General features: G+C 59.5%; 1 protein-coding gene across 1 annotated transcript in view; it reads left to right on the forward strand.

Moving 5' to 3' along the window:
- The window catches only part of UBASH3B (ubiquitin associated and SH3 domain containing B), a 93,528-nt gene that overhangs the window by 48,138 nt on the left and 18,468 nt on the right, over positions 1-26,922 (forward strand). Inside the window, exons 2-6 of the mRNA XM_055131613.1 lie at positions 18,472-18,525; positions 19,284-19,470; positions 20,790-20,988; positions 23,030-23,199; positions 26,292-26,500. Of these exons, the coding sequence (XP_054987588.1) occupies positions 18,472-18,525; positions 19,284-19,470; positions 20,790-20,988; positions 23,030-23,199; positions 26,292-26,500 (819 nt within the window). The remainder of the gene's footprint in view (positions 1-18,471; positions 18,526-19,283; positions 19,471-20,789; positions 20,989-23,029; positions 23,200-26,291; positions 26,501-26,922) is intronic.

Below are 26,922 nucleotides of genomic sequence, written 5' to 3' on the forward strand. Positions count from 1 at the left end.
AGAGCAGAAGGAGAGGGAGAGGGAGAGAGGAGAGAGGGAGACAAGAAGGGAGAGAGGGAGAGGAGGAGAGAGAGGGGAAGAAGGACAGAGGGAGAGGGAGGGAGGGAGAGGGAGAGACAGCCGGACAGGGCTGCATGCTTTGCCGTGCACTGCATTACACCCTGAGCGCTGAGCTGGGAGTAGCCCTCAGCGGTGCCTGATAAGAAACAAAAACCGTCGGGCAGAATTGTCTGCGCTGGCTCCCTGACTCGGCAAATCGACCCGGACTTCCTTCCTTCCCGCCAAACTCTCCCGGAGCTTGTGGGCTTGGGACTGGGCCGTGGGCTCTGCGCTGCCCTCTCCCTTTAAGCCGCGAGAAGGCTGCCCCCTCCTCGGCCCAGATGCGCTGAGACTGGCACAGCCTGGTTCCTGGCATCTGGTGGGCTCCGGCCGCCGGCCGCATTCCCGTCAGGAAGTGGCTGGTGGCGGGGAAGCCAGGCCACGCTCTGTGGTTCTTCCGAGCCTCACGCTCCGTGCAGCTGCCAGAGCAGCCTCTGGCGTTTTTGTAGTTTCAGCCAAGACATGCTCGTGGGGGTCAGTCCTGCGCCCAGCAGCCACAGAGAGCGCCTGAGCCCCCGGGCCGGTGGGAGCTCCTGGCAGGCTGGGGGCCTTGCTGTGTGTGTGTGTAGGATGTGAGTCTTGGTGTGGGTGGGGGTCCCAAATGAAGAGAGAGGCTGGGCTCTCCCAAGGGCTCCCCCAGACCCGTGGGACAGGAGAGGAACCAGACTCGAGTGGGGGAAGGGCTCGGTTGTGGCCGCTCTGGCGTTATTTGACTTTTCTCATTGGCCGAATGCCCACACGAGACATTATATATGTGTGGTGTATGATGTGCGGCGTGTGCAGCATGTGTATATGTGTGGTGTACTTATATATGTATATGTTTCTATATGTGTGGTGTATGATGTGTGGTGTGTGTATGTGTATATGTGTGTGTGACGTATCTGTGTGTCAACGTGTGGTATATGATGTGTGGTGTGTGGCATGTGCATATGTGTGTATATGTGTGTGGTGTATCTGTATGTATCTATATATGTGTGATGTATGTGTGTAGTGCATGTATATGTGTATACATGTGTGTGGTGTGTGTATGTGTCTCTATGTGGTATATGATGTGTGTACATGTCTATATATGTGTGGTATATGATGTGTGCTGTGTGTAGTGTGTATATGTGTATTTGTGTGGTGTAATGTGTATATGTTTGTGTGTCTATATACGTGTGGTGTATGACATGTGGTATGTGTGTATATGAGTATATCTGTATGTGTGTCTGTGTATATGTGTGATGTATGATGTGTGATGTGTGTATATGTGTATACATGTGTGTGTATCTGAATGTGTTCTATATATGTGTGGTGTGTGTAGTGTGTATATGTATATGTATATTGAGGGGTCACACAGCCCAGCCAGCAACTCTAGGCCCCACATCACTGGAAGTGGACTCCTGAGCACTGCTTGGGAGTCCCTGTCCCTCCACATCCCATTGAGGGGGCAGAAAATAGCCCAGAGGGTCAGAGCATGTGCTTTGCATGTGAAGGCCCTGAGTTCCCTCCCGGACACCACACGATTCCCCAATAACACTGAGTGTCCCTTTTGGCCCCCAGAATGCAGGGTCCACTCAGTGACTGTCAGCCCCACACAGAGAGGCCTAGGCTCCACGAGTGACCTTACGCCCCTTGACCTTTGTTCCAGACCCCCACCCCCATCACCCCTCCCTGACCACCACCACCACAAAAAATTAACTCGAGAAATCCAGACTGGCTTTCACCTGCCAGTGCGTTTGCAGGCAGGAGCCGGGCCGTGATTCTGGTTTCTGTAGGAGTTTGCGTAGGAAAAAGAAAACTCCAGCAAGTCTTCTTTCAGTTCCGTGAACAACACGGATTCTGTTTTGTTTTGTTTAATAGTGACTTTGAACACTATGAGCTTGGTCTCCACGCAAACACATTGACGAAGGGTTTTAAAAAGCAAAATATAAGGAAAAATTGAAGTCTGTCACCAAAGCCTCCCACTTGTTGTTTTTGTTTTTTAAATTAATTTATTTTAAACCTCCCCCTTGTGCAGGCCGTGCAGAGCTCACGTGCATGGTGGTGATGGAAGGTGGCGGGGCTCGCTGGAGCCCCTCACCTTAGGGCCGTGGGCCCCCGGGGGCCTCCCAGTGTGCCCGGGCTGTGCGGACCGTCCACTCGGAGACTCGCGCAGCCCCTGTGGCAGAGCTGACCTATTTGGATGGGACTCGCGATGCTGCCTCGACAAGCTCGGGCGAGACAGCTGTTCCCCCTCCCGCCCACAGCGTCCCCCAACGTGAACTTTCCTGGGTGGCCTGGCTGCTGGGGTGAGTGGCCCGGCGGTTCCGCCCCACCCCACCCCACCCCGCCCCACTTCCTGGACCCTTTTGCTGACCAGTGAAACTGGCCTTGAGCAATTCCTTGGTCAGTCACCCACCCAGGCAGCCAGCAAGCCTCCTGTTCTGGAGCGCTTCCAGAAGGTTCTTTTCTAGAACCTGAGTGCATGTATCACCCCACACAGGGGGGAGTGGGGCATCTGCAGGCCCCCCGGCTGGAAGCCCAGAGCCCCTCTCCCTGCCCCCACAGAAGCAGACGGGGCGAGGGACACTTGGAGCTGGGCCAGGCCAAGTCGTCTCAGGGTCTGCTTCCTCACGGTCTCCGCCTCCCTGGGGAGCAAAAGGCCTGAAGGCTGAGGAGAGCCTCTCAGGAGAGGGAGGGGCGTGGAGGGAGACTCCCGGGCTGCTCCCCTGGGGAGGTGCAGGGGTGTCTCGCTGTGACAGGCCAGCCACCTCCTTGTGTCTCACAGGGCAGTTAGGCTGCAGGGAGGATGCTCATCCCAGAGCACGTGCACGTGCACGCGCGCGCACACACACACACACACACACACACAAAACCAGCCAGACCACGAGGCAGGACAGGTCTCTCATACACTTCCACAGCTTATGTGTGTAGTACGGTGTGTGTCATGTTATGCGTGTGGCATGCATGTTGTGTGGCGTGCTATGCATGTGGCATATGTGTTGTGTGTACATGTTATGCATGAGGTATGCATGCTGTGTGTGGCATGCTATGCATGTGGCATGCATGTTGTGTGTACGTGTTATGCATGTGGTATGTGTTGTGTGTGGAATACTGCTCATGTGGTATGCCTGTTGTGTATGTGGCATGCTATATGTGTGGCATGGTATTTGTATGTGGGGGTGCCGTGTGCACGTGTGTGGGAGTAGGACGGGGTGGGAGCCATGAACTACCCCGAGGGCCCCTGAGCAGCTCTGTCCCGTCCTCTCTCCCTCCCTCCAGCTTGCTTCCTGTCAGACTTGGCCCTGGCCACTGCAGCTGGCCGCCCTGGCCCCGCCTCCTGTGCAGAACCCGCTGGGAGAGCTGGGACGATCTTGAAACTGGACAGTGGGGACCCCCGGTCTGCTTCCGGGGCCCTCGGCCCACCCTCTGAGACACGAATGCCTTGCCCACGTCCTGGAGAGCTGCCGTGAAGGTGGAGGAAGGGGCTGGTTCTGGCCCGGAGACCCGGTCATCTTCAGGGTCAGGCCCCAACAGGAGCCTCTGCAGAGCAGCCCAGGGGGGCCCGGGCAGTGCCACACCCAGAGAGTTTCCAGAGTGGGGGGCCCCATCCGGGCAGCCAGGGGGCCTCGGGGTTCCCTTCCTCCTTGCCCACACACAGCCTTGGCCCAGGGAGCCCTGCGTGCCTGTGGCAGTGAGGGGCATGGCAAGGTGTCCTGGGGAGGGCAGAGCGCAGGCCCACGGCCCCTCAGCGCGGCCGCTGCACCTGGGCCCCCAGCCTGGCCTCCGCCGCCTCCCCTCCCCGCCAGCCTTCCTGTTTGTGAACCACCGAGATGGAAACATGAGTGCCGCCACACCAGCGCCTCCCACTGGGCGCGGGGAAACATGCGCGTGCCTGCGTGCACGACGTGAGTGTCCGGGTACGCTGCTGGTGGTGCTTGGGATCGCGTGTGTGCATGTGTGTGTGAGCGTGTTGCCCAGGAGTGTGGTGAGCAGTGGTGGCCCCAACGTGTACTGAGCGTGTGTCTGTGTGACTGTGTAGAGGGATGTCCCCACCGGGTCTGGAGACACCGGCCAAGGCATGGGGACGAGCCTTGGTGCGTGCACAGAGCCGGGGCCAGACCTGGCTTTCCCCTGCGATAGAAACTCTTGGGGGCAGAGAGTCCAGTGAGGAAGGCCCTTGTTTGCGCAGCTGACCCAGGTTCCATCCGTATGTTCCCCTGAGCTCTGAGTCAGGACAGCCCTGAGCACCGCCAGGTACGGCCCACCCACCAGGAAAAGGCAGAAGCTCTTGCTTCCCCATCTCCAGGTCTGGCCTGAAGGGCGGCCGTGTGTCTGGGCTGTGTGTCTGTCTGCAGTGCCTCCCTCAGCTCTTGGCAGGCCAGCAGGGTCCGGCAGTGCCCTGGGCAGGCGTTGATGGGGTGCAGGCCCGTGAGACCTAGCAGGGATCTCTTCGGTGCGTGGTCTTCGGGACCTGGAGGGAGGGGGAGTTGCCGTGCCAGCTGCCCTTCCATAGCAGGGTAGGGCTGGTAGCCGCTATGAAGGAGCGGATTCCTCCCCAAGCTCCCTCCTTGACGATATCCAAGCCAGACTCGGGCTTTTTCAAGCTGCCTGCTGAAAAAGGACGTTTCTGCATCTTCCAGGTTGTCTTTCCACGATATTATTTTTTTTTACATTGCATCTTTTTTTTTTTGTATTTTTTTAAATTTTAATGAATCACCCTGAGATACAGTTACAGACTTACAAGCTTTCGTGATTACATTGCAGCTGAACAGTGTTTGAGTACCCATCCCTCCACCAGTGCCCATTCTCCACCACCAATGTTCCCAGTGTCCCTCCCGCCACCCCCATCCCCTTCGCACCCCCTGCTCTGTGGCAGACACATTCCCTCTTACTCTCTCTCTCCTTTTGGGTGCCATGGTTTGAAATACAGACACTAAGCGGCCATCATGTTTGGTCCATACTCTACTCTCAGCGCACATCTCCCATCCCGAGCGAGCCCTCCAAGCATCGTTTACTTGGTGGTCTCTTCTCCATCCCACCTGCCTTTTCCCTCAGCACATGAGCTCGGCTTCCAAGCTGTGGAGACTCGTCCTGGCCCTTATCTCTACTATCCTTAGGTGTAATTCTCCTATTATGTTACTTTATATTCCACAAACGAGTGCGATATTATTAAACCACACACAGCCTCTTGGCAATGACAAAGCTCTTCCAGTGAAAAACCTGAACCTCTAAGGTTTCTCCTGCCGTGTCCCTTCCCACGGCAGGACATTATTGGTCACCGCTGAGCCTCTGCATCATCTCTCCTGCTGTTCCTTCTCCTGTCTTGCCTGCAGGCTTCCATCAGGCCCCCCCCTCAGACTCCAGCCTTTCCCCACTGAGAGCCCCCAGCCCACTTTTAAGTGACATTGTGATTTCTGGGCCGGAGTTGGTCTCCTGCCGCCGATGAGCCCCATGAGGTCAGGAATGAGGTTTGGTCCATCCCTGGGTTTCCCAAAGCCTGGCTCTGGGCCTCATCCCTCTCAAATGCTCAGCGTGATGGAAGGTGGAAGAGTGGATGAGGGGGGGTGTGGTGAATGGATGGATGGGGTAGATGGTAGATGGCTGGGTGGGGGGGATGAATGTATAGGTAGGTGGGATGGATGGGTGGATGGGTGGATGGGTGGATGGGTGGATAAATGGAGAAGAAGGCAGCTGACTGGCTAGCCAGAGAGGTGGTTAGGTCCGTGTTCCCTGGCCTGTCTTTATGCAACAAGACCCAGAAGAGAAGTGAACTCGGGACCCAGTGGCTAAGGGCCAGACCAGAGACGGTTTTCCCCGTGATCACTGCTGAGTGTGGCTTGCATTCTTTGCAGACACCCAGTGAAAATCCCCGATCCTTAGGAAATTGGGGTCATTCTGGAAAGAAGGGCGCCCGGGTTCCGGTCCTGAGATCACATTGGGGCCGAGGATTGCTGGGCAGGATGTCGCCCGTGTCCCGGGCACTGTGGATGCAGGTACACAGTGGCACATGCCTGTGACCCTTCCCTAGGCCCCCGGGCATCACAGACGACCCCCACTCAGCGAGCACGCTGAGTACCCCCAATGGCAGGGACCCTATCTGCCTTTGGGTAACCCAGGGAATCCAAGAAGCCGATCCCCGAGGCACGGATGATGGGGCTCAAGGCTGAGTTGGGGGGAGGTCCAGGGAACAGGAGGGGTCTGAAGGGGTAGAAGGACAGGCAGGGGACAGAGCAGGGCCCCATGTGTGCGAGCCATCCTCTCCGGCCCACATCAGACGGGGCGTCTGAGCAGCTGGTGCATGCAGTGGGACCAGCGTTTCCAGAACATTCACATCTCGGTCTCCATCCTTCCCCCCAGGCGCCCACCCCGGGCAGGCACAGGAGCTTGTGAGGTTTTATTTCTTTATTTGGTTCAGGGGGGCCACACCTGGTGGCGCTCAGGGCTCACGCTCACTCCTGGTCGTGCTGGGGGACCATCTGGGGCACCAGGGATTGAGTCCAGGTGGGCCATGTGCGAGGCAGGTGCCCTCCCCGCTGTGCCATGGCTCCAGCCCCTCAGGTGGGGGGTTGGCAGGAGGGACTTGGGGGGTTTGCAGGGGCCTTGAAGTGATGCCAGTCGGCGGGAGCCGCTGGAGAGACAGGATATCCCGGAGGATCATGGGGGCGCAAGTGCCCGCGGAGGGCCGAACCGGAGTGGGGGCCACCGAGGGTCTGCCTGGCAGCACCCCATGCCTGTCCGTGGCTGTCAGGAGGCTCGTCTTTCCCTCGGCCTCTTGAGAATGGGGAAGTTGGACTGTGTGATTTCTCCCCGTCACAGTCCACTGGCAAGATCTTTGCATGGACTTCAGGGAAACCCGTGAGCTGGGTGCCACGTGGGGTGAGTCAGTGGCCTGGCGAGGTTGGCCAGTGGGACGCTGAGGGGTTTGTGCCCTTCGGTTTGTTTGTGGGAAGTTGTTTGGGTGCCACGCCCGGCAGTGCTGGGGGCTTACTCCTGGCTCTGCGCTCAGGGATCACTCCAGGTGGGCCTCAGGGTGTCAGGGATCAAACCCAGATCAGCAATGTGCATGGCAAGTGCCCTGCCTGCTCGACGGCATTTATTTATTTATTTATTTATTTATTTATTAAGGAAAATGAGGGTTGGCTTCTTTCTGGAAGTTGAGGGCCAGACAGTGGGAACCCCTCACTTTGTCCCACCGCCAAAGCCTGGGCTGCCGGAGAAAATGGTTCTTGGGGTCGTGCAGAAGTGGTTCTCCGCCCCCAAGAGGAAGGAGCCTTATCAGCGCAGGGGAAGCAGGCAGGGGGAAGTGACTCATTTAGGGTCCTCCTTGGAGGGGGGACAGCAGTCAACTTGGCCTCCGTTTGCGCTCAAGGTCCTGTTATTTGAAGACTGGATTTAAATATAGATCAAAGAGAAGCAACAGTACATCTCGTGACTCAGGGGCCACCTGGGCTGAAACGGGGGGAGGGAGGGAGGGGTCATCCACTTGACCCCGGTTACTCTCGGCTTCCTGGGCTTCGGGGCTAGTTATGGAAGCTGCGTGTCCCCATCACATGTCCACTCCTCTGGTACCGGGTGAACACTGGCCACCGGGCACAGGCCTTTGGGACAGTTCCTGGGCTGGTTACGGGTGAGACTCAGTTCCTGGGACCTGCTTGGAGGCATAAGAGCCTCCGTGTGTTGACCTATGAGGACTCCGGGCCGACCCGCATCGGAGGAACTGCGGGTGTTGGGTGTTGGGGGGTGCACTTGAACCCCAGCGCAGTCAGACCCAGAGCCCAGAAACATGCAACAGGATCCAGTGGGGACGGGGGCGGGCGACTCCCTGCGACTTTGAGTCACTCGGGCTAGGTGGTTCCGTGTGCGGGTACGAGGGAGGGCGTGGTGTGCTCAGACCCTGCGCCCGTCTTAGCCGTGCTGCGCTCTCCCCAGTGCCCTCCACGGAGCCCTGAGTGTGTATCTTTGTCAGCTGTGACCCCCCGCACCTCACCCCCACCCCCCCCCCGCCAAACTGCCTCCCTCTCTCCAGCCTGTTTCCTCATGGCCAAGGAAACATCTCCAGGGCCAGGAAAACTTTTTTTTTTTAAATTGAATCACTGTGAGATAGTTACAAACTCTCATGATTGAGTTTCAGTCATCCAGTGATCCAGCACCCATCCCTCCACCAGTGCACATTCCCCACCACCAGTGTCCCCAGTACCCCTCCCGCCACCCCCACCGCACCGCACCCCCTGCCTCTGTGGCAAGCACCTTCCTTCTGGCTCTCTCCCTACTTGGGGCATCATGAGAGGCCATCGTGTTTGGTCCTTTATCTACTTTCAGCACACATCTCCCGTCCCCCCGCAAGCGTCACTGACTCAATGGGTACCTTCTTATCCCAGAGGCCTTTCCCCAACCCGGCATGTGAGGCAGGCTTCCAACCATGGAGCGATCCTTCTGGACCAGGAAAATTCCTAACCAGGCTCCAGTGCCGGAAATGCAGGTTGTTTCGGCACTGCAGAGTTTTCTGAGCACCCCTGAAAGGGACCTGAGCACTGAGCCAGGAGACATCCCCGAGCACGGCTGGGCGTGGCCCACAGACAATCCAGAATAACTATCTGGAGCACGGGGGGAGCACTCCCCGTGGCCAAGCACCTGTGTGAGGTCCTGAGTTCGGGCCCCAGCACCACGCGGGCCCCCTGAGCACTGCCAGGCGCAGCCCCTCTGTGTAACTGAGAGAAGCGACCTCCCCGCCTGACCCGGGAGTAGCAGAGATGCTGTTCCGTGAGCAGGATGCCTGCCAGATCCTGGACAGTGCTCCTTCCCGCCCCCTTCTCACTGCTTTTCCTGATAGCCCGCCCCCATGCCCCTGTGTCCAGGGGCTCAACCCTCCCGGTGTCCCTGTGACCAGCCGGCTCCCATCCTGGAACATCCAGCTGTTCCCAGGGCTGAGGGAGAGCCGGGGGCGCCCCCAGTGTGGGGGTGCTTAGAGACGGAAGTGCTCTGCGGCATGGAGCCACAGCCGTGCCACAGACAGGGTGAGGGGCGCCCTCCCCAGGAAGTGGGGGTCCTCAAGGCCTCTCGGCCAGTGAGCAGCCGCCCATGGCACCCGGGAGGAGCCACGCCAAGGACGAAGAGCCGAGGCTCAGGTGGCCAGGGGCACAGAGCACCGGGGGGCAGAGTCAAGCCCCGTCTGGCTTCAGTCTCTGCCCAGCCACGCGACCCTGGATCTCAGCAGTAGCCGAGGGCTTTGGAGAAAACTTCACCCTCAGGAGAGCCAGGGGCCCGCGTGGTCCTGGATGGGCTCAGGATGGATCCGCACAGGGTGTGCACCCACACGTGCCGCACCAGGGTATGCGTGATAGATGCTGTAGGCATAGACCACTGTGGGGTCCTCGGGGCCCTTCGCCCTCCCCCCTTCATGTGTGGTTCTCTGTCCTTCTGTCCCCAGGCACGGGCACTGAGTGCTCTGAGCTCTCCTAATCCAGCAGGCAAACAGCTCTGCTCTCTCTGTCTCTCTCTGTCTCTGTCTCTCCCTCTCCCCCCGACACCCCCGTCACATCCAGCGATGCTCAGGGGTCACTCCCGGCTCTGCACTCAGGAATGACTCCTGGTGGTGCTCGGGGGACCCTCTGGGATGCTGAGAATTGAAGCCGGGTTGGCCAGGTCCAAGGCAAACACCCTCCCGTGGTCCTGTGGCTCCAGCCCCACGTTATTCTCTCTTTGTGGAGTGGGATCTCTCCCAGTGGTGCTGGGCGTGGCGTCTGGGGGTCCCTCATGTGCTCCAGCACTTTGAGCCGTCTCTCCCTGTGCTCCCAAACCTTATGTACGAACCAGCCACAATTTTTGAGTAAGGTTTTCTGGGGAGGGGGAAGGGGCAGTGAATACTTCCCGCTTCCCAAACATGGAACCTCCTCCCCAGGTGTAGGATAGCTGAGACCCCTGGGGGTTGTGGAGGGGGTGGGGGGCAGGGACCATGTGGCAAGGAGACCATGGCCCGAGGGCTGCAGATGGCCGGAGGGTGTGGGGCTGGCGGGCGTCCCAGTGTGCCCAGCGAGGCTGTTTGTCGGATGGGAAGTGTCCCCGGGAAAGCGGAAGCAGAAAGTGGTTTCAGGAAACGCAGCCGCGGCTGGTGGGGGCGCGCTGTCTGGGATTCCAGCTGTGCTCGGGTCCCCCGAGCTTCAGCCACGAGCTCTTCTGCACCACCCTCTCCCCCCAAACCTCAGCTGAAGTCGGCAGAGCGGGGGTGGGGGAGGCAGACTCTGGGCTGAGTGTTCTGGGCGCAGTCGCCAGCAGGGGTTACCTGGGCAGGCCCTGGGCGTTGAGGCGCGTGGGGTCCCCCCTTGAGAGGGTAGGTATGGGTTCCACCCCTACCCCGAAGTCTGTATCCTGGCCACTTCCTCCTCCCCTGCCCCACTGGTACCAAGCTAGAACTGACGGGGCCATGAAGGGTCTCGGTGGCGTGTGACGGGGTGGTGAAGGCGTCTGGGAAGCAGCTGGCAGCTGCCCTTAGGCGAGAAGCTGCTGTCCCACCCCCCCCCCCCCACACACACACACCAGGACCCTGCAGAGCGCCCCCAGCCACTCCTGTGGCCCTGCGGGTCTGCATTTCTTCATCTCTCACGGCGCGCAGACGCTGACCTCCCAACCTAACTCGAGTCCTCCGTCAACGCAGAGAACACTCCCAAGGCCAGTGGGGCGTCAGCACCGAGCTCCACCACGCAAGGAAAAGCAGAGGCGGCGGCTCTGGGGACCCAACCTGTCAAAAGCAGCGCTGTGACCGCTCAGAGAGGGCCCGCGGGGAGGGTCCGTGGGACGGACAGCCAGTAAAGCACGAGGGGGTGTGAGAACAGAGATGAGATAGATCCCGCCCGGCAGAAATCTCAGGAGTGAAAGAATTGGGGAGATAAACAGGTTTGGCGGGTGTTGTTTTTGCATCGGCCGTCCCAAGGTGGGGCAGGCATCCCTTCACCGGTTTCGGTGGGTTCTGGTCCCTTTGTTGGGGCTCTGGGTGGCTCGCAGCCCCCCTGCAGAGTCCTTGTAGTTAGTGCTGTGGAGAGGAGCCTAAGGACCCCCCTCCTCTGCCCACCCCACCATCACCCTCAGCCCAGTCCCCAGAAGCCCCTCGGGCTGGGGTGCCCCCTTTTTCTCATCTGTGGTGGAGATTCTGTGCTGGGGTGCTGCTTGCTTTGTGGGTGGTTGGTAGGAAGCTCCCGGGTGAGTGTAGGAAAGTGGGGAGAAAAGATGAGGCCGCCCGTCAGGCAGGGCCCCCCCCGGAAGTACTGCCTCCCCACATGCAATGTCCCATGTTCCCCCACCCCCCACTCCTGCTCCTCATATCCACGCTGGGTTTCTCGGGGCTCCGGTCAGCCTGTGCCCTCCCCCACAGCTGCTTGGGCTCCAGGGGGCCTCAGCGCCCGGAGCAGCTGGACTTGGCCCTTGGGGACAGACAGACAGACTCTGTGCCCCAAACTGGCTCCTCCAAGGGAGCCTGACCCCAAGCTAGGGCTTCTGGAAGCCAGCCCCTGGCCACAAGGAGGCTGGCACCCTAGACCCTGACCTTCTGGGCTGTCCCCGCGTGTCCAGCACGCGGCTGCACAGAGGTGGTCGGAGCCCAGAGAGGATGTTGTCCTCAAAGCAGAAAATGCGACCCCGGGGACCGGGAGGCCCAGGAGAGGTGGGACTGCCTGGGTGGGAGCAGAGCGCCCTCCCGCCTGCACATGGTCCAAGGTCACTGTCCCCACGGGCTGTACATTCTTGGGCCAAACAGAGGCGGCTCCCTGTTGGCCATCAGCAGGCTCCATGGCGGAACATGGCAGCCCCCTCAGGCGGGGGGCAGGGGGCATCTGACTGCAGACACCTGGACCTTGTAGAAACTTCGGATGTTCAGTTTTTTTCCCCCCTTAGGGAATGGGGGACTCATCGGGGGGCATATGGTTCCATGGAAGGGTCTGGGGATGCTACTTTGGCTCAGTAATGTGGGGTGGGGGGGCACCAGGGCCGCCCTGGTCACCTCAAGGGAGTCGGACTCTCCCTGCACTGATTGTGGAAGGCATGAGGGAGGGGAGATGGGGAGGGGAGGGGGGCACTGTGCAGTGAGTGTCGTGGATCACACTTGGGGCTTTCTGCCCCGAGCTGTCATTTCCCAGCCTCACGCGGATGCTTGGTCCTAAACAGTTCCTACCAGCTTGGAACTTAGCCATTTGTTGCAGGAAAAAGCAGTCGCCAGGGTTGTGAGCTAATAGGCATGGGCGTGTGTGCGGGCGTTATTTCTGTTCAGCGCCTCTCTCTCTGCCAGACGCTGTTTTGAGCTCTGTGCTCTGTCGTTCTCCCCTGCAGGGCGGGCATTGCGGCGTCCAGTTAGGCCTCCAGGGAAAGAAGGGAAGCGGGGAACTGTCCATGGCCCCACAGCAAGTGAGAGAGCCTGGCTCTGGAGGAATTCCATCCCGTCGGTGCCTGGGTGTAAAGGCGCGTTGTTTTTTTATTGGGGGGGTGGCGGCGTGGGTGTGTGTGTGAGGGGGTACCGTCTTGATCCAAAGGCGGCAGCTGGCAGTGCAAAAAGAAAGGTGTTCTATTACATCCCGCCCAGGGTCTAATGGTTGGTTTCCCAATTACACACCGCTGCCCCCCTCCATCCAGCGTGGGCCCGAGCCCCGGCCAGCCCCTTCTTCCGAGAGAACAAAACAAGATCTGCGTCTGCACCGCCCGGCCTGCCTTGCGCAGAAAAACATCGGGAACCAAAGCCGCGTTTCCTCTGCTAACCACCCCCCCCCCCAGGGGAGCTGCTTAATAGGCTCTTTATGGGTTGGAAAATAGTCCTGTGGAGGGAAGAGCGAGGGGGGTGGGGAGACAGCACGCTTGGGCTCTGGCAGCCCCAGAATAACTCAGGGATTTTTTTTTCCTTCTCCCCTCCCTGATTATCTTTATTATAAAAGCCCTATGGCATTATCCTTCTTGTTGGCCGGCCTTGGCTGTAGGGTGCCTCCCCGCCCCCCCTTACTCCGAGGGCTGGCCGGCCCATCGATCGCTGGGGCCCACCCTCCAGCAGGCCACCAGTGGTGGCTGAAAGCACGGTCCATTAGCCCCAGTCGTTGAAAGGGGGCACCGCCGTGAGGCTGACCCCGAGACAGGGTCTTGAGGATCAATAGCGCCTTCTCCATTAAGCCCATTTCCTCGGAAGGAAACCGGTGGGCCATTAGGGCTCTGTTTATCGACGGGCCCCTCTGCCGCCGCCGCCCTCCGCCGGGACCGGGAGGCCCGAGGGCAGCGAGGCACTGCCCGGGTGCCTTACAGGCCTGGGGGACCCGAAGGAACCCAAATACAGGGACAGGGAATAAACGGTCCTCTGAGAAACAGACCCAGGTGACCAGGTGCAGAGAAAGAGAGCCTGTGTTTGGGCCCGCTTGGAGAACCGCTATCCCCCGGCCCGAGTGCTGAGCGCTTCCCTGCGCCTCCTTCCTGAGATTCTGTAGGCTGGCGCAGAGCTTCGGCCCCAGGAGGGTCTTGGCACCTGCAAGGTCTGGGCTTGAGCCCTGGCATTGCCAGGGGTAATAATAGCCCCACACCCCGTGGTCAGACAAATCTTGACCTATCCAGCCCTGGGGGCCAGGGGTTGCCAGGAGGGGCCCCCAGACCCTCAAGCAGCACTGGGGATCCAGGAGTGCTCTCAGTCGTGTTGTCCAGCCTGGCGGTGTCATGGGAGTGGACAGGACAGGAGGGGGGGGGACGCCCCTGAACTACGTCACTCCCGACTTCCTGTGTGCGTCCATAGGAAGAGGCAGCAGATGGGGAGAATCCCAGCTCACCTGGGCGCCAAGGCCTGAGCTCCTGCCGGGACCCACAGCGGCCTCGGGAGGGCCAGACCCCGACTTCACCTGATGCCTCCGCCCGTCCAGTGTCCTCTACCTGTTGTCCTTTGAGCACCCCTCAAGGCAGCCCTTGCAGCTCGCTGGTTCCTGTTGGACGTGAGTCGTGCCGGGAGGCAGGAGTCAGCTGCAGCCTACGGGTGACTCTGGCTCTGCCAGTGTGTCCTCATGCCTCGCCCTCATCCCCCTGGCTCTTGGTGGGATGCTCCGGGGGGACACTCCGTCCTGCCAGCAGTTGCTTTCCCTGGAAGCTGCCCCGGGGGTCTGGAGTGCATAGCTCTGAAGTGGTGTAAGGGCCGCATTCGCTGGGGGTGTCGAGAAGGGGGAGGGGTTGGTGTGTGTGTAAGGGGCCACCGAGATGCTTCTCAGGGCCCTGGGCTCCCGCTTCCGGCACCCGACATGCTCCTTTCTCCAATCCAGGCTCGTGTCACAGCCTGCAGGAGCAGCCCCTGCTTTGGGACTGGCACAGAGAGGGTGCGACCTCCAGCCTATGCACGGGGGGGCACCCCAGGGCCACAGCCGCTCTGCCCACGCTGGCTGCAGTCTGCCCTGTGCAGGGACTCTGTCCCCACTGACTTCCTTGTCCATTTTTTTTCTCCTCTGAAACCCACAGGTAGGGCAGCTCCTGTGGCCACAGCCTCCTGGCCCGAGTGGGGAGGTGGTGCGAGGCCCAGAAAAGCTTCTGATAAGGACCAGAGCAATAGGACAGCAGAGAGGGAGTTTGCCTTGCATGTGATCGACTCAGGTTCGATCCCCGGCATGCCATAGGGTCCCCCGAGCACCCCTAGGAGTAATTGCTGAGTGCAGAGCCGGGAAGTAACCCCTGAGCATCGCCAAGTATGGCCCAGAAAGACAAAAAGAAAAAGCTTCTGATCGTTCTAGCTAGAGCCACATTCTTGGACCCGTCAGGCTGTTTTTCAGCCTAACCCCGAGGAACCCCTTCTAAGTGTGCATGGGGTTCTGGTCCCCCTTTCTCTGCTGTGGTGGACTCTCGGGCCAGTGGAGGGAGGAGGCAGCTGGCCCCTTCTCAGTCTCCTGCAGATCATTACACCGATTTTGAAGGAAGAGAAATGAGAGGGCTGATTAATTAGGTCACCTTTTAATTGAATTCAAAGTTGTTAGGTGTGGAAAAAAATCTAACAACGGGTGTCCTGCAGCCTGAGAATACAGTCGGCGTGAGAGGTTTCTGGTCGCTCAGACCGCCTCTGTCGCGTGCAAGGGAAACAGAACTTGGTTATGGTTTCCCAAGGCCCACGTCCCCTCACACGGGCTCCCACTTAGCTCCTTGTCATCTTGTCTTCGGTGCAGGGCAGCTTCTGAACTGTGGCACAAAGCATGTGGGATCCTGAAGCCGGGTAGATTTTTTTTTTTTTAATTGTATTGAATCACCGTGAGATAGTTACAAGCTTTCATGTTTGGGTTACAATCACACAGTGATCAAACACCCATCCCTCCACCAGTGCACATTCCCCACCACCAATATCCCCGGTATACCCCCCCTTTCCCACCCTCCCCCTGCCACCGTGGCAGACAATGTTCCCCATACTCTCTCTCTACTTCAGGGCATTCTGGAAGCCGGGTAGATTGCCCGGGTGAACCAGCAGCCCCAAGCTAGGACAGAGCGGCCCCGAGTGACAGGGAAACTCAAGGTCTTGCTACTTGGAGGAAATCCATTTCTATCTGTGTTGTGTCTGCTGGTGGCCCTTACTCCAAGTGTCAGCTAGTGGAGGGTGGGTAAACTGACCCCATGAGCACGGGGGACAGGTTCTCTCCCCTGGGGAAGCCAGTGTTTGGGCCAGCCCTGAGGCCAGGACGGCTGGCGTGTGTGCTCAGAAACTCCTAAGTGAGAGACACGGGAAATTGGAACCCAGCCGAGAGATCCAGAGGCAAGGTGCCGCTCTCAGGGAAAACTTGGGGACCACGGCCCCCACCTGGCCCTGGTGTCTGTTGGGGGTACTTGGTCTAGCTGGTGTCCTTACCTTGGATCTGCTCCATGCCTCCTTGACCTTCCGGCATTCCCATAGCAGTTCTGCCTCTCCGCATCCCTCTGACCCGCCGGCAGCCCCCCGCCCCGCCCCCCCCCCCCCCGTGCGCCCTCCTGAAAGTCCTGAAAGTCCTCCTGAAGGTGGTTTCATCTCCCAGAACCCAGCCCTTGTGGCGGGGCTGCCTCTCACACGTACTCTGCTGTGGCCCTTGTCCCCGCTGTCACCTGGGACCAGGCCACACACTCCACAATCCTTCCTCAGGGACCGCCCCCCGCCCCCTTTCGTGTGCCCTTCCTTCCCAGCCTGTGCCCCGTCCAGCTCTTCCTCTCCCTTTGAGACCCAGCGTCATCTCGGGCAGATTCCCAGACTTTCTGGGCTCACAGCATCCTTCGCGTCTCAGTGACTAGAAACAAACGCCAGGCCTCTTGCCCTGTGTTGTTCTGTGGACAGAGTTAAGGGACCCGGGCACCACCTGGTGGGCACAGGGAGGGTCATTACAGAGGTGCCTGGGGCACGTGACCCCGGGACGGGGTCTGACTCCTTGCCAACAGCATCGTGCATCTTGGTGGGACTTTCTAGAAACTTCTCCCACCTGTCAGGGCATCGGTGCCAGGGGTCCTGCCCACCCAAGGCTGATTTTCTTGCTCTCCCGCTGCCTCGGGCACAATCGCCCTCACTAAGGCTGATCGCCCGACTTGCTTTCAGATGGATGGGGCTTCCCTCAGCCTTTCCTCGGGGCCAATCCTTCATCGTCTTCCTCACTCGAGCTCCAAGCTCTCACGCCAACCCAGCTGGGACCAAGGCTGACCCGGGGCTTTCTTCTCCAGAGGATGCATGTTAGGCTTCTGGGGAAATGCTCTTCAGTGGGACGTCTTTGATGGGTGGCAGGGCCTGGGAGGGGGAAAAGACGGGGATCCCTGGTGTCAAAGAGCCTCCGCAGAGCTGGGGCCGTAGACAGCGGGAAGGGTACTGGCCTTGCACGTGGCTGACCTGGTTTGATCCCTGGCACCTACTCTCGTCCCCTGAGCCCTGCAGGGAGTGATCCCTGAGCACAGCCGGGGGTGGCCCCCAAACCAGTCGCCATACACCTGGCCCCATCGTGTTTGAAACTTTGGATCTCGTTCTGGTGGCTTGGATCCCCGGGAGCCGTTCTAGCCTGGAAGGAAGCCAGGGCTTGCACCCTTCCGTGGGGTGGCCATGGGCATCAGCGGGAAGGGACTGCAGGGAGGGGTCTGCGAGCTGCTGGGCTGGGGCTCTCTGGCTTTCCACCCTTTTGCATCCCTGGCGTTGGGGTCTGTGTGGGTGTCCGTGACGTGCTCTTCTGTTGCCGTATGTCTGCTGGGGCGGTGGCTGCCCTCTCTCTCGGTGGCACCACTGTCACTAGCCTGAGGCTGGTGCTTGTGGACTTTGGAGTGAGTAGACAGACAGACGGCCTTCTTTAGCACCTCCCCTCTCCACCGGGTGCCTGGGTCCTGGGACCCCTGGAGCGGCTTTCCCAGTGTCAGGTGCAGGCAGTTGTGCCCACAGGTGGCCGAAGTCCCTTCCCGTCAGACCCCCTGGTTGTGTAGTTGCTCCCAGAGGGCACAGCTGTTGGGGCCAGTGCTTGGAGTGGCAGTTGCACTTAGCGGAAGTCCCGCCCCCTCATCTCTCTCTCACACAGAGCTGGACTCGGGTGGACTAAAGGAGCAGGAACGTGGGCCAGGCACCTTTCAGATGCACCCACAATCTTCAGCCCCACCCCGAGAGGGCCCCGTCTCAGTGTAACTGTCCCCAAGTCCTCAGCCCTGGCCAGTTCCTTCTCGGCATTCGGGGTTCCCTGACCTTTGCGTGCATCACACTTACCAGGGTGCTAAGTGTCTGCACAACAAATGCTTTCACACCTGCCCCACTGAGGCCTGGGTATGTGTGTGGCCCTTGAAGGTGGCCCCAGAGCATAGCACAGGGGCTGAGTATCTGCAGCTTCTCCTCGGCCTGCCTGGAGGGGCCAGGAGCCGGAGCAGCAGTCCTGGGGGTCTGCCTCTGGTGTGCCCTCCCGGGGCCACCCACCCCGCAGACCTTGCGCCCAGAGCCACCCATCTTGGAAGGCATTCCGCCCTCCTTCCTCACGCGCTTCGCCAAGGCGCCATGAAGTTGTGCTTTTTTTTTCTTTTTATCATACCACTCTGGAGGGGATCTGGGTCAGGAAGCGGGAGTGGGCGAAAAGGAAGGAGGAAAGAGAAAAAAAAAAAAAGAAAGAAAAAAACCCAAGACATGACAACCTTTAGGGAAGCAAAAAATAAAACTCGAATCTGGAAAGGGCTGAAAATAGACTGCAGGGGTTGCAGGCGACGTCGCTGCTCCGTGCATGGAAATCACTCGCATTCCCCGCTGCCTGGGACCTGCTTTGACCCCAGGGTGGGGGGATCCTGCCACGTCCCCCCGCCCCCGACACACACACGCATGCATGCACACAGCCCTGGAGGCTCAGCCTCACCCCCGGTGCTGTCTGCTTCACGCTCTGCTCCTCCCTGCTGCGAATGAAACGGCTAAGAGGCTAAAAATACTAACAATAGAAATCTGATTTTTTTTTTTTCCCCTTCCAGACAAAAGGCCCTGGCATCCACAGGAGGAAGGAGCGTTCAGGCAGCATGTGACTGGTTGGTATGAAATAACCGAGACTCTGGGCTAGCATCCGACCGGGAAGGGGCGTCTGTGTACGAGGCAGGACGTGGGCCGCTGGGCGCCTGTGAGCTTCCAGACCTGGCAATAAGTTTATTTATGAAGCCGGGGGCTTCTTCCCTCCACCCTGGCCCAGACGTGCCTCCTTGCAGCTGCTGAAAGAGATTCACGGCAGGGGCCCAGAGCCAGAGGACAGCGGGTGGACGCTTGCCTGGCACGGGGCTGAGCCGAGTTCGATCCCCGGCATCCCATAGGATCCCCCTGAGCCTTGCCAGGAGCGACCCCTGAGTGCAGAGCCAGGAGTGAGCCCTGAGCACTGCTGGGTGTACCCCAAACACAAACAAAGAAATGCAAGGCAGGGCCCAGTTGCTGGTACAGGGGGAGGCGCTTGGCCCGCATGCAGCCATCCGGGTCCACTCAGCCCCACTGTGGGCGCTGGGCGAGTCCCCCTGAAAGAATCTCTGCTTCCCCTGCAGACCCCCGCTGCCCAGGGGGACGCGGGGATAGTGGTGGCTGGAAGGGCCGGCCAGGACGCCCTTCGGGATGCCTGGGCAAGGAAGCCTAGTGGATGGAGAGACCCCGAGGTGGTCTCGGGCTCTGCAGGAGGTTGTGGCGGGGCAGAGAAGATGGTTGAGAGAGGGGGGGGGGCGCAGCGGGGGTGGGGAGTTCTCGCCGCCACGGGCGTGGTGCCTGGGAGCGGGGCCGTCTCCCCCACTGTCCCCTCTGGTCCCCGCAGGCTCTTCTCCCACGTGGGTGACCCCTTCTTGGATGACCCTCTGCCCCGCGAGTACGTGCTCTACCTCCGGCCCAATGGCCCCCTGGGCCAGAAGCTGTCAGATTTCTGGCTGCAGTCGAAGCAGATGTGCGGGAAGAACAAGGCACACAACATCTTCCCACACATCACGCTCTGCCAGTTCTTCATGGTGAGCCCCCTGCCCCCCCGCGCGTGGCCCCAGGCAAGAAGGGAGGGTTGGGGGCTGGAGCAATAGCACAGCAGGTAGGGCGTTTGCCTTGCACGCGGCCAACACGGGTTCGATTCCCAGCATCCCATATGGTCCCCTGAGCACCGCCAGGAGTAATTCCTGAGCGCAGAGCCAGGAGTAACCCCTGTGCATCTCCGGGTGTGACCCAAAAAGAAAAAAAAAAAAAAAAGGGAAGGTCGGCGGGGCATCTGGTCACTCCCCCCAGCTCTCCCAGGCTCAGCAGGACTTGCTCAGGTTCATGACCCCAGGAGGGACGGAGCTGGCAAACCCCTCACCGGGCTGGCACCCGCCTTCCTGCTCAGACGAGGGCAGCCGGGACCAGATGGGGCCCCCGGGGCTGCCTCGAACCCATGTCCCTGCCTGGCCCCAGGTGACTCTGTCACGGCGTAGTACAAATCTGCCACTTGAGTTTTCCGTGTGTCAGGACAACGCAGCATGGCGGCCCTTGTATTTCAAAACTATTTCCTGGGTTTGTTTTTTTTCCCCCCAGATTTCTAACTTTTCTCTCGTTCTCTTCCATACCTTCTCACTCACCATTGCCCTGAGAACGCGCCGAGTCTTATTCCTTAGTCACCAGGAGTTTTCTCCAAAGCACTCAGGGTCTGCCTGATGCCGGGGGATGAGGAGTCGGCCACGGCTCTCTGCACCTGCCCTGTCCTTCCCCCACTCACCTTGGGCGACCAGCTCATATCTAAGGGGGCAGGGGGCTCTTTGCGGGAGGGTTTCCCTCGAAGGGCTCAGGGAGCCCTGGACGCCTGACAATTGTCAGCCAACCATTACCGTGCCTCGATGCAAGGTCTGCAGAGCGGAGGGTCCCCAGGTTACAGGCAGTCCTTGGGGGCCTCGGGGGTCACCCCTCGTGATGCCCAGGGGTTCGAGCAGCTCCAGGGGTTGAAGCCAGTTGGGCCCGTGCTAGGGACACGCCCTCATCACTGTGGCATCTCCAGGGTGCAACGGTCAGCGTAGAAAAGGCCCAAGGGTGCTGGCCAGCAGGAGACCCCCCCCCACACACACACACACAACCCTCTGTACGCTGCCTTGTCCCCTGACTCATAGCTTTCACCAGCCGGCTCAGGGGAGGTTGAACTGTTTGATGCACAGGATGAACAGTCGATCTGTTTTGGGATCATCAGGCGTCTTGTCCTGGTTCTGTGTCTGCAGCGTCGGGTGGGCTGGGCCGAGCCGGTGTGAGCAGGACATGGGCCCCTCTGCCCCGTCCCTCACACAGCTCTTGTCCCCCCCCAACTCCCGCCCCCCAGTGTGAGGACAGCAAAGTGGATGCCCTGGGAGAGGCCCTGCAGGCCACCGTCAGCCGCTGGAAGTGCAAGTTCTCGGCCCCGCTGCCGCTGGAGCTGTACACCTCCTCCAACTTCATCGGTCTCTTCGTGAAGGAGGACAGCGCCGAGATCCTCAAGAAGTTCGCGGCAGACTTCGCTGCGGAGGCTGCGTCCAAGACAGGTGAGGTGGCCGGCGGGAGGAGGACAGGCTGAGGGGCACACCGTGACCCGCCATGCCCACCCTCTCTGTCCCCTTTTGCGTCCCCCACCCTGCCTCTCTGCTGAGTCCATGCGGCCTGGGCCCCTCCTGGACCTGGGTGGTCTTCCCTCCCCACACAGCTTCCATCCTGCACCCAGTGCCGCCCCCTGGTGGTGGTGTTTGGCACTCACGGCCCTGTCCCGCTGCCTGTGCAGACCCCACCCCTGGCTCTGTCCAGGATGGCCTGCTCCTCTGAGTTCTGTGGCTCTGAGCAGACTCACATGTTCGTGCCCATCCGCCAACACGTGTGTGGCTGTGTATTATCCCTCCCACCAGTTCTGAATGCCCGCAGGCCTGAGCCCGGGGAATAGACCCCAGACCTGCAGGACTTAGACCAGAGCCACAGTAGCTGGGAACAGGGCATGAGGGACCGAGGGCCCCTCTGCCCTGTCTCCGATGACAGGCTCGCCCTGCTGCCCCCAGCTCAGTCGGCACTTGCCAGCTGCTCTTGCCACGACTTATAACCAGGACTCTCCCTGTCGAGTGATGTCCAGAGAGACGGGGACTATCGTCCCATTGAGGCAGGTTGGTGAACGCTCCAGGGCATCTCCGAATAATAGTCTACAAACTGGAAACCAGTGGTTTTCTTTTCTTTTCTTTTTCTTTTTTTTTTCTTCTTGGGTCACACCGGGCATGCTCAGGGGTTCCTCCTGGCTCTGCACTCAGGAATTACTCCTGGCGGTGCTTGGGGGACCCTATGGGATGCCGGGGATTGAACCCCAGCCGGCTGTATGCAAGGCAAACACTGTCCCCGCTGTACTGTCGCTCTAGTCCCGGAGCCAGTGGTTTTCAACCAGGAAAGATTTTAATCCCGTGGGGGCCTCACTGTCAGGAGTGACTCTTTGGTACTGAGAAAACCCTGTTTCCCGCTTTGGAAATATCCCATCTTCCCCTTCATGCTCTATCAGAGCCCCCCATAAGGGCAGAAGAGCTCAGGAGAGGATATGCACAAAGTCTTTTTTTTTTTAATTGAGTCACCATGAGATACACAGTTATAAAGCTGCTCATAGTCAGGTTTTGGTCATACAATGTTCCAACACCCATCCCTCCACCAGTACACATTTCCCACCACCAGTGTCCCCAGGTTTCCTCCCACTGCCACCCCCAGCTTGCCTCTGTGGTAGGCACTTTCCTTCTCTCTCTCTCTCTCTCTCTCTCTCTCTCTCTCTCTCTCTCTCTCTCCATATCTCTCTCCTCTCCCCCTTTCCCTCTCTCTCCTCCCTTTCTCCTCTCTTCCTCTCTCTCCTTTCTTCCTCTCTCTCTCTCCCTCTCCCTCCCCCCCCCCCTCTCTCTTTCTCTCATTCTCCTTTTGGGATTTGCAATGCAGATGCAAGAGGTTATCATGTTTGTTCCTTTACCTATTTTCAGCACAAACTTCTTATTCAGAGTGATCATTCCCAACTATCTTTTCCATAGTGGTCCCTTCTCTATCCCAATTTTCCTCTCCCCCAGCACATGAGGCATCTTCCAACCATGGACCAATCCTCCTGGCCCTTGTTTCTAATGTCCTTGGGTGTTAGTCTCATATTATGTTTATATATATATATATATATATATATATATATGTATATGTATATATATACACACAAATGAGTATATTTGTGTAATATAATCATTCTGTATAATCATTCTGTGTCCTTCCTCTCCTTCTGACTCAGCACAATACTCTCCATGTCCACCCAATTATAAGTGAGTTGCGTAGTTACAGAAGGCTTTATTGCCCCTGAAATGGGCCCTCTGCAGCAGGGCTAGACTAACTACATGCCAGCCTGAACGGTTCCCTCTTGATGGACACTGAGCTCTCACTGGGGTTCCCATGTACCTGCTTCTATAGCTTTGCAGGAGGGAGACAGCCTTGTCCGGCTAAGGGCTGCCCATCCTCGGGTGCCTGGAAGCAGGATTTGTCCAGGCCACTCGGCGCTCTGCACCGCTCACCTCTCTCCTCTCTCCTTTCTCCTTCCAGAAGTCCACGTGGAGCCTCATAAGAAGCAGCTGCACGTGACCCTGGCTTACCACTTCCAGGCCAGCCACCTCCCCACCCTGGAGAAACTGGCCCAGAACATCGACGTCAAGCTTGGCTGTGACTGGGCGGCCACCATCTTCTCCCGGGACATTCGCTTTGCGAACCATGAGGTGAGGGCTCCCCTGGCACCTGCTGCCCCAGGGACTCCGAGGGTCTCTGGGTACTGGACAGGCCCTGCCCTGCTCCCAGGGAAGTCTCACCTTCTAGCTGGCCCTGTACCTGTGTCTTCCCTCCCTCCCTTACACTGTCCCGTTCCCTGGGGAGTGTCAGGGACGGGAAGCGGCCGTGGAAAGGTGTGTTGGGGACAGCTTCTGTGTTCTGTTGTTCGTTGGTATGAGCGACAGGAGCCTGGAATACAAAAGCTCTGCAAATGTGTTCTCTCACCAAGGGCATGTGGCAGGGGCTGGGGGTCATGGGCAGGGGAATTTGGAAAATAGGGTTTGGTCTCCTGGGAGCCCAGGGGATTGCTGTGTCACGGCGGGCAGGTTCCAGGGAGACCCCTGATCTGGCGTGATCGGGGGCACCTATTCAGAGCACTGGGCACTTCCTTCCCAGAGCAGCTGAGATACACAGGGTAGGTGGCGGGGTGAGAACTCTGCAGAAGCTTCAGCCAGGGCAGAAGCCGGAGCCCCAGGGGGACTCTGGCCATGAAGTGGGGCCATCTGATCTGTCCCTAAAGGAAAACAGGGGCCAAAGCGATGTACAGCCAGTCGGGCATCTGCTTGGCATGCAGCTGACCCGGGTTCGGTTCCCAGCATCCCATAGGGCCCCCCGAGCACCGCCAGGACTGATTTCCTGAGTGCAGAGCCAGCAGTCACCCCTGAGCATCGCCGGGTGTGAGCCAAAACTAAAGAAAGAAAGGGAAAAAAATGAAACAGGCGTGAACATAGGAGACCACCCAGTCGGCTGCAGGCTTTGTCACCCCCTTGAACTGTACGGCTTAAGCAATGCTTCCGTCGCTCGCCGGCTTGGCGAAAGCAAGAGAACTGGGATTTCTGTTGGTGGGCACGGCCTCTTTGGGTCTCTGTTGAGCACTGTTTCTGAGTATGAGACCCAGAACCTTGGGGCCCGCAGTGCGCCCTCGGTGGTGGGAGCCGGCCCGTGGCCCCAAGGCTAGGGCCGGGGGCGTAGGGTTCTGACCCCCCGGAGCCCTGCCCTCTGCTGGATCCTGCTTGGGATTTGGGCCAGTCCAGGACTGCCCGGGTGCAGCTCCTGTCCAAGAAGGGCAAATGTGCTGGCCGCCTTGGGGGGGGGGGGGGTCCGACGGGAGGAGGCGCCGTGGAAACGCACTGGGCACGGCCCAGCCACGCTGCCCTAATGTCGGCGCGGAGCATAATTGCTTTTCTGCCTGACCCACATTCGGCTCGGCTGGCACAGAGGGAGAGAGGCAGCCCGCGCCCACGGCGAATTGTTTTCTAAAATTAACCTGACCTCTTTCATCGTCTCGGAGAGCGCTCATTTACGGCCGCTGCTGTTAATGCTCTCCTTTCCCCTCGACCTGTCCCTCGGAGGTCACCTGGCTGCCCCCCACCTCCCCCAGTCCTTGTCTGGCTTCATCCTCCCTCCAGAGACGGGTGTGACTCCCGGAAGGTGCCTCTGTGCCCCGGACACTGGGGTGGAGACTGTTCCCCGCGTCCCGGCCTTCTGTGGCTGCAAGTCTTGTTTGACGGGACGTAGCTCTGTCTGTTCCAGGTCGGGGTGGAAACCGGCCACACCTGACCTAGTTGCAGAGAGGAGAAAGGGCACACGTTTGGGGCTGGGGGCAGGAGCTTCTCCCCAGAAGCGTGGCACATTCTCACGGACAGGCTCTCCGGGTTTCTTCATCCCTGGGGACTCAAACCCCCGAGACTCGGGACCTCCACGTTTCTGTCGGTGCTCCTCCACCACTGGCCATGCTGCTCTGAGACTTTCCCACCAGGATCGTTTTTGCTTTCTGCGACTCTGATGCCCCAGGAGGGAGTGTGTCCAAAGCAGAGGGGACGGAGGGAGAGTCACTTCCGGAGGGCCATCAGGTTTCCTGTCTACATAGGGGTTCCCAGATTAGGCTATCTCTCAGTCCCTTTTTCAGGAAAAAATGTTAGCTCCCTCACCCCTGTCCCCTGCTGAAACCTGCCTTCTGCAAGGGAACGGAAACACATCCCTGTTGTCCAGAAGACACAGCCACCCTCTGGGTAGGTCCAGCTCCTCCAGGAGGCAGATTGTCCCCTGTGGGAAGGGTGTGGAGAAGGTGTTTTGAGAGGCATCAGAGTCAGCGGGATGCTGTTGGCTCCTGTCCAGGGGAGGTGCCCGGTGCAGTGGCGATTGCCTGGCCCCGCTGGGGCAGGCTCTGTGCCGGGTGTGTCTTCGCTGGCCCCTCTGGGAGTCGCTGACAGTTGAGACCCAGGGCCAGCCTCTGGGGGAACCTGAAGATAGGAACTAGAGCGCTTAGCCCTCGGGAACAAGCAGTGCCTCCTGCTTTGGGGTCCCTGAAATGGACCCAGTGAAATAAACCCCAGGGTGGGAGAGGAAATGCTTTTCTGATGTTGAGGTTTCCTGCGAGTAGTTGAGAGACAGAGACAGAAAGAGCCGTGGGAGGGAGAAAGGAGGGGAGGGGTGAAATGTTTCCCCAACTCTCGTAGGCCTGAGCGAACTGAAGGTTATGTGCTGGGGACGGACAGAGGCAGACGGAAACGGAAGCCGTCAGCCCCAGGTCTGCCTGGCCTGGTGCGTCTTAGGGACTCCTGCCGAGTCCAGCACGAAGAGACTCCCAAAGCCTGCCAGAGGACAGGCCACCCCACTGGGAGCTCATCTGTCAGGCAGTTTGCTAAAGAGCATGCAGGCTGTCCACTGCATCTTCTATTTATTTATTTGTTTGCTTTTTGGGTCACACCTGGCGATGCTCAGGGCTTCCTCCTGGCTCTGCACTGGGGGATCACTGCTGGCGGTGCTCAGGGGGCCCTGTGGGATGGTGGGGATCAAACCCGGCCAGCTACTTGCCAGGCAAACACCCTCCCCGCTATACTGTCACTCTGGTCCCTCCACTGCAGCTTTGGAAGTTATGTCTGAGGCCGTGCAGTCGCACCCCTGCCACATATCCCCGAGGGCGGGCAGGTTCCCTGTGCTCGGCACACCAAGCTCGGGTGGGCCCCCAGTGCTGCGGTGCACGACCAGCCAGGAGGACTCGGCCATGGGCCTCACTCGCGCCCCTGCTCTCCTCCCCTAGACGCTGCAGGTGATCTACCCCTACACGCCGCAGAATGACGACGAGCTGGAACTGGTCCCCGGAGACTTCATCTTCATGTCTCCGATGGAGCAGACCAGTACCAGTGAGGGCTGGGTCTATGGCACATCCCTGGCCACGGGCTGCTCAGGCCTCCTGCCCGAGAATTACATCACCAAGGCGGACGAGTGCAGCACGTGGATATTTCATGGGTAAGCTGGCCCCACTGGCCCCAGCAGCGTCTCAGCTCGTCCTGAGTATCCCAAGAGCTTTGCCAGCCGGAAAGGGTCTGCCTGCCCTTGGAACGGAGTGCCAGGCCCCTCCTTCCAGGCCCACACCCAGGCTGGCAGCTCCTGGGTACTGAAGAGGGGCTCGGGGACCGGTTCAGAGTACTCCCCACATCCATCTTGCCGCACTGGAGCCAGGCTGCGGTGCCGGAGGAAGGGTGGCCGTGTTCTCCACGCCCAGCGAGCTGCAGGGGGGTGGGGTTGGGTCTCCCTGGCCATAACCAGGACCTGCAGGGGATGTTTGCAAACACATGTAGTGTCAGGCTGGAGCTCCGATGAGTCAGACAGGATGTTCCTTAGCTGTATGGTAGCCAGCAGCCTTGGTCAGGTCAAAGGCCAGAGGTGGC

This window comes from Sorex araneus, chromosome 3 (assembly GCF_027595985.1).
Source record: "Sorex araneus isolate mSorAra2 chromosome 3, mSorAra2.pri, whole genome shotgun sequence".
Lineage (NCBI taxonomy): Eukaryota > Metazoa > Chordata > Mammalia > Eulipotyphla > Soricidae > Sorex > Sorex araneus.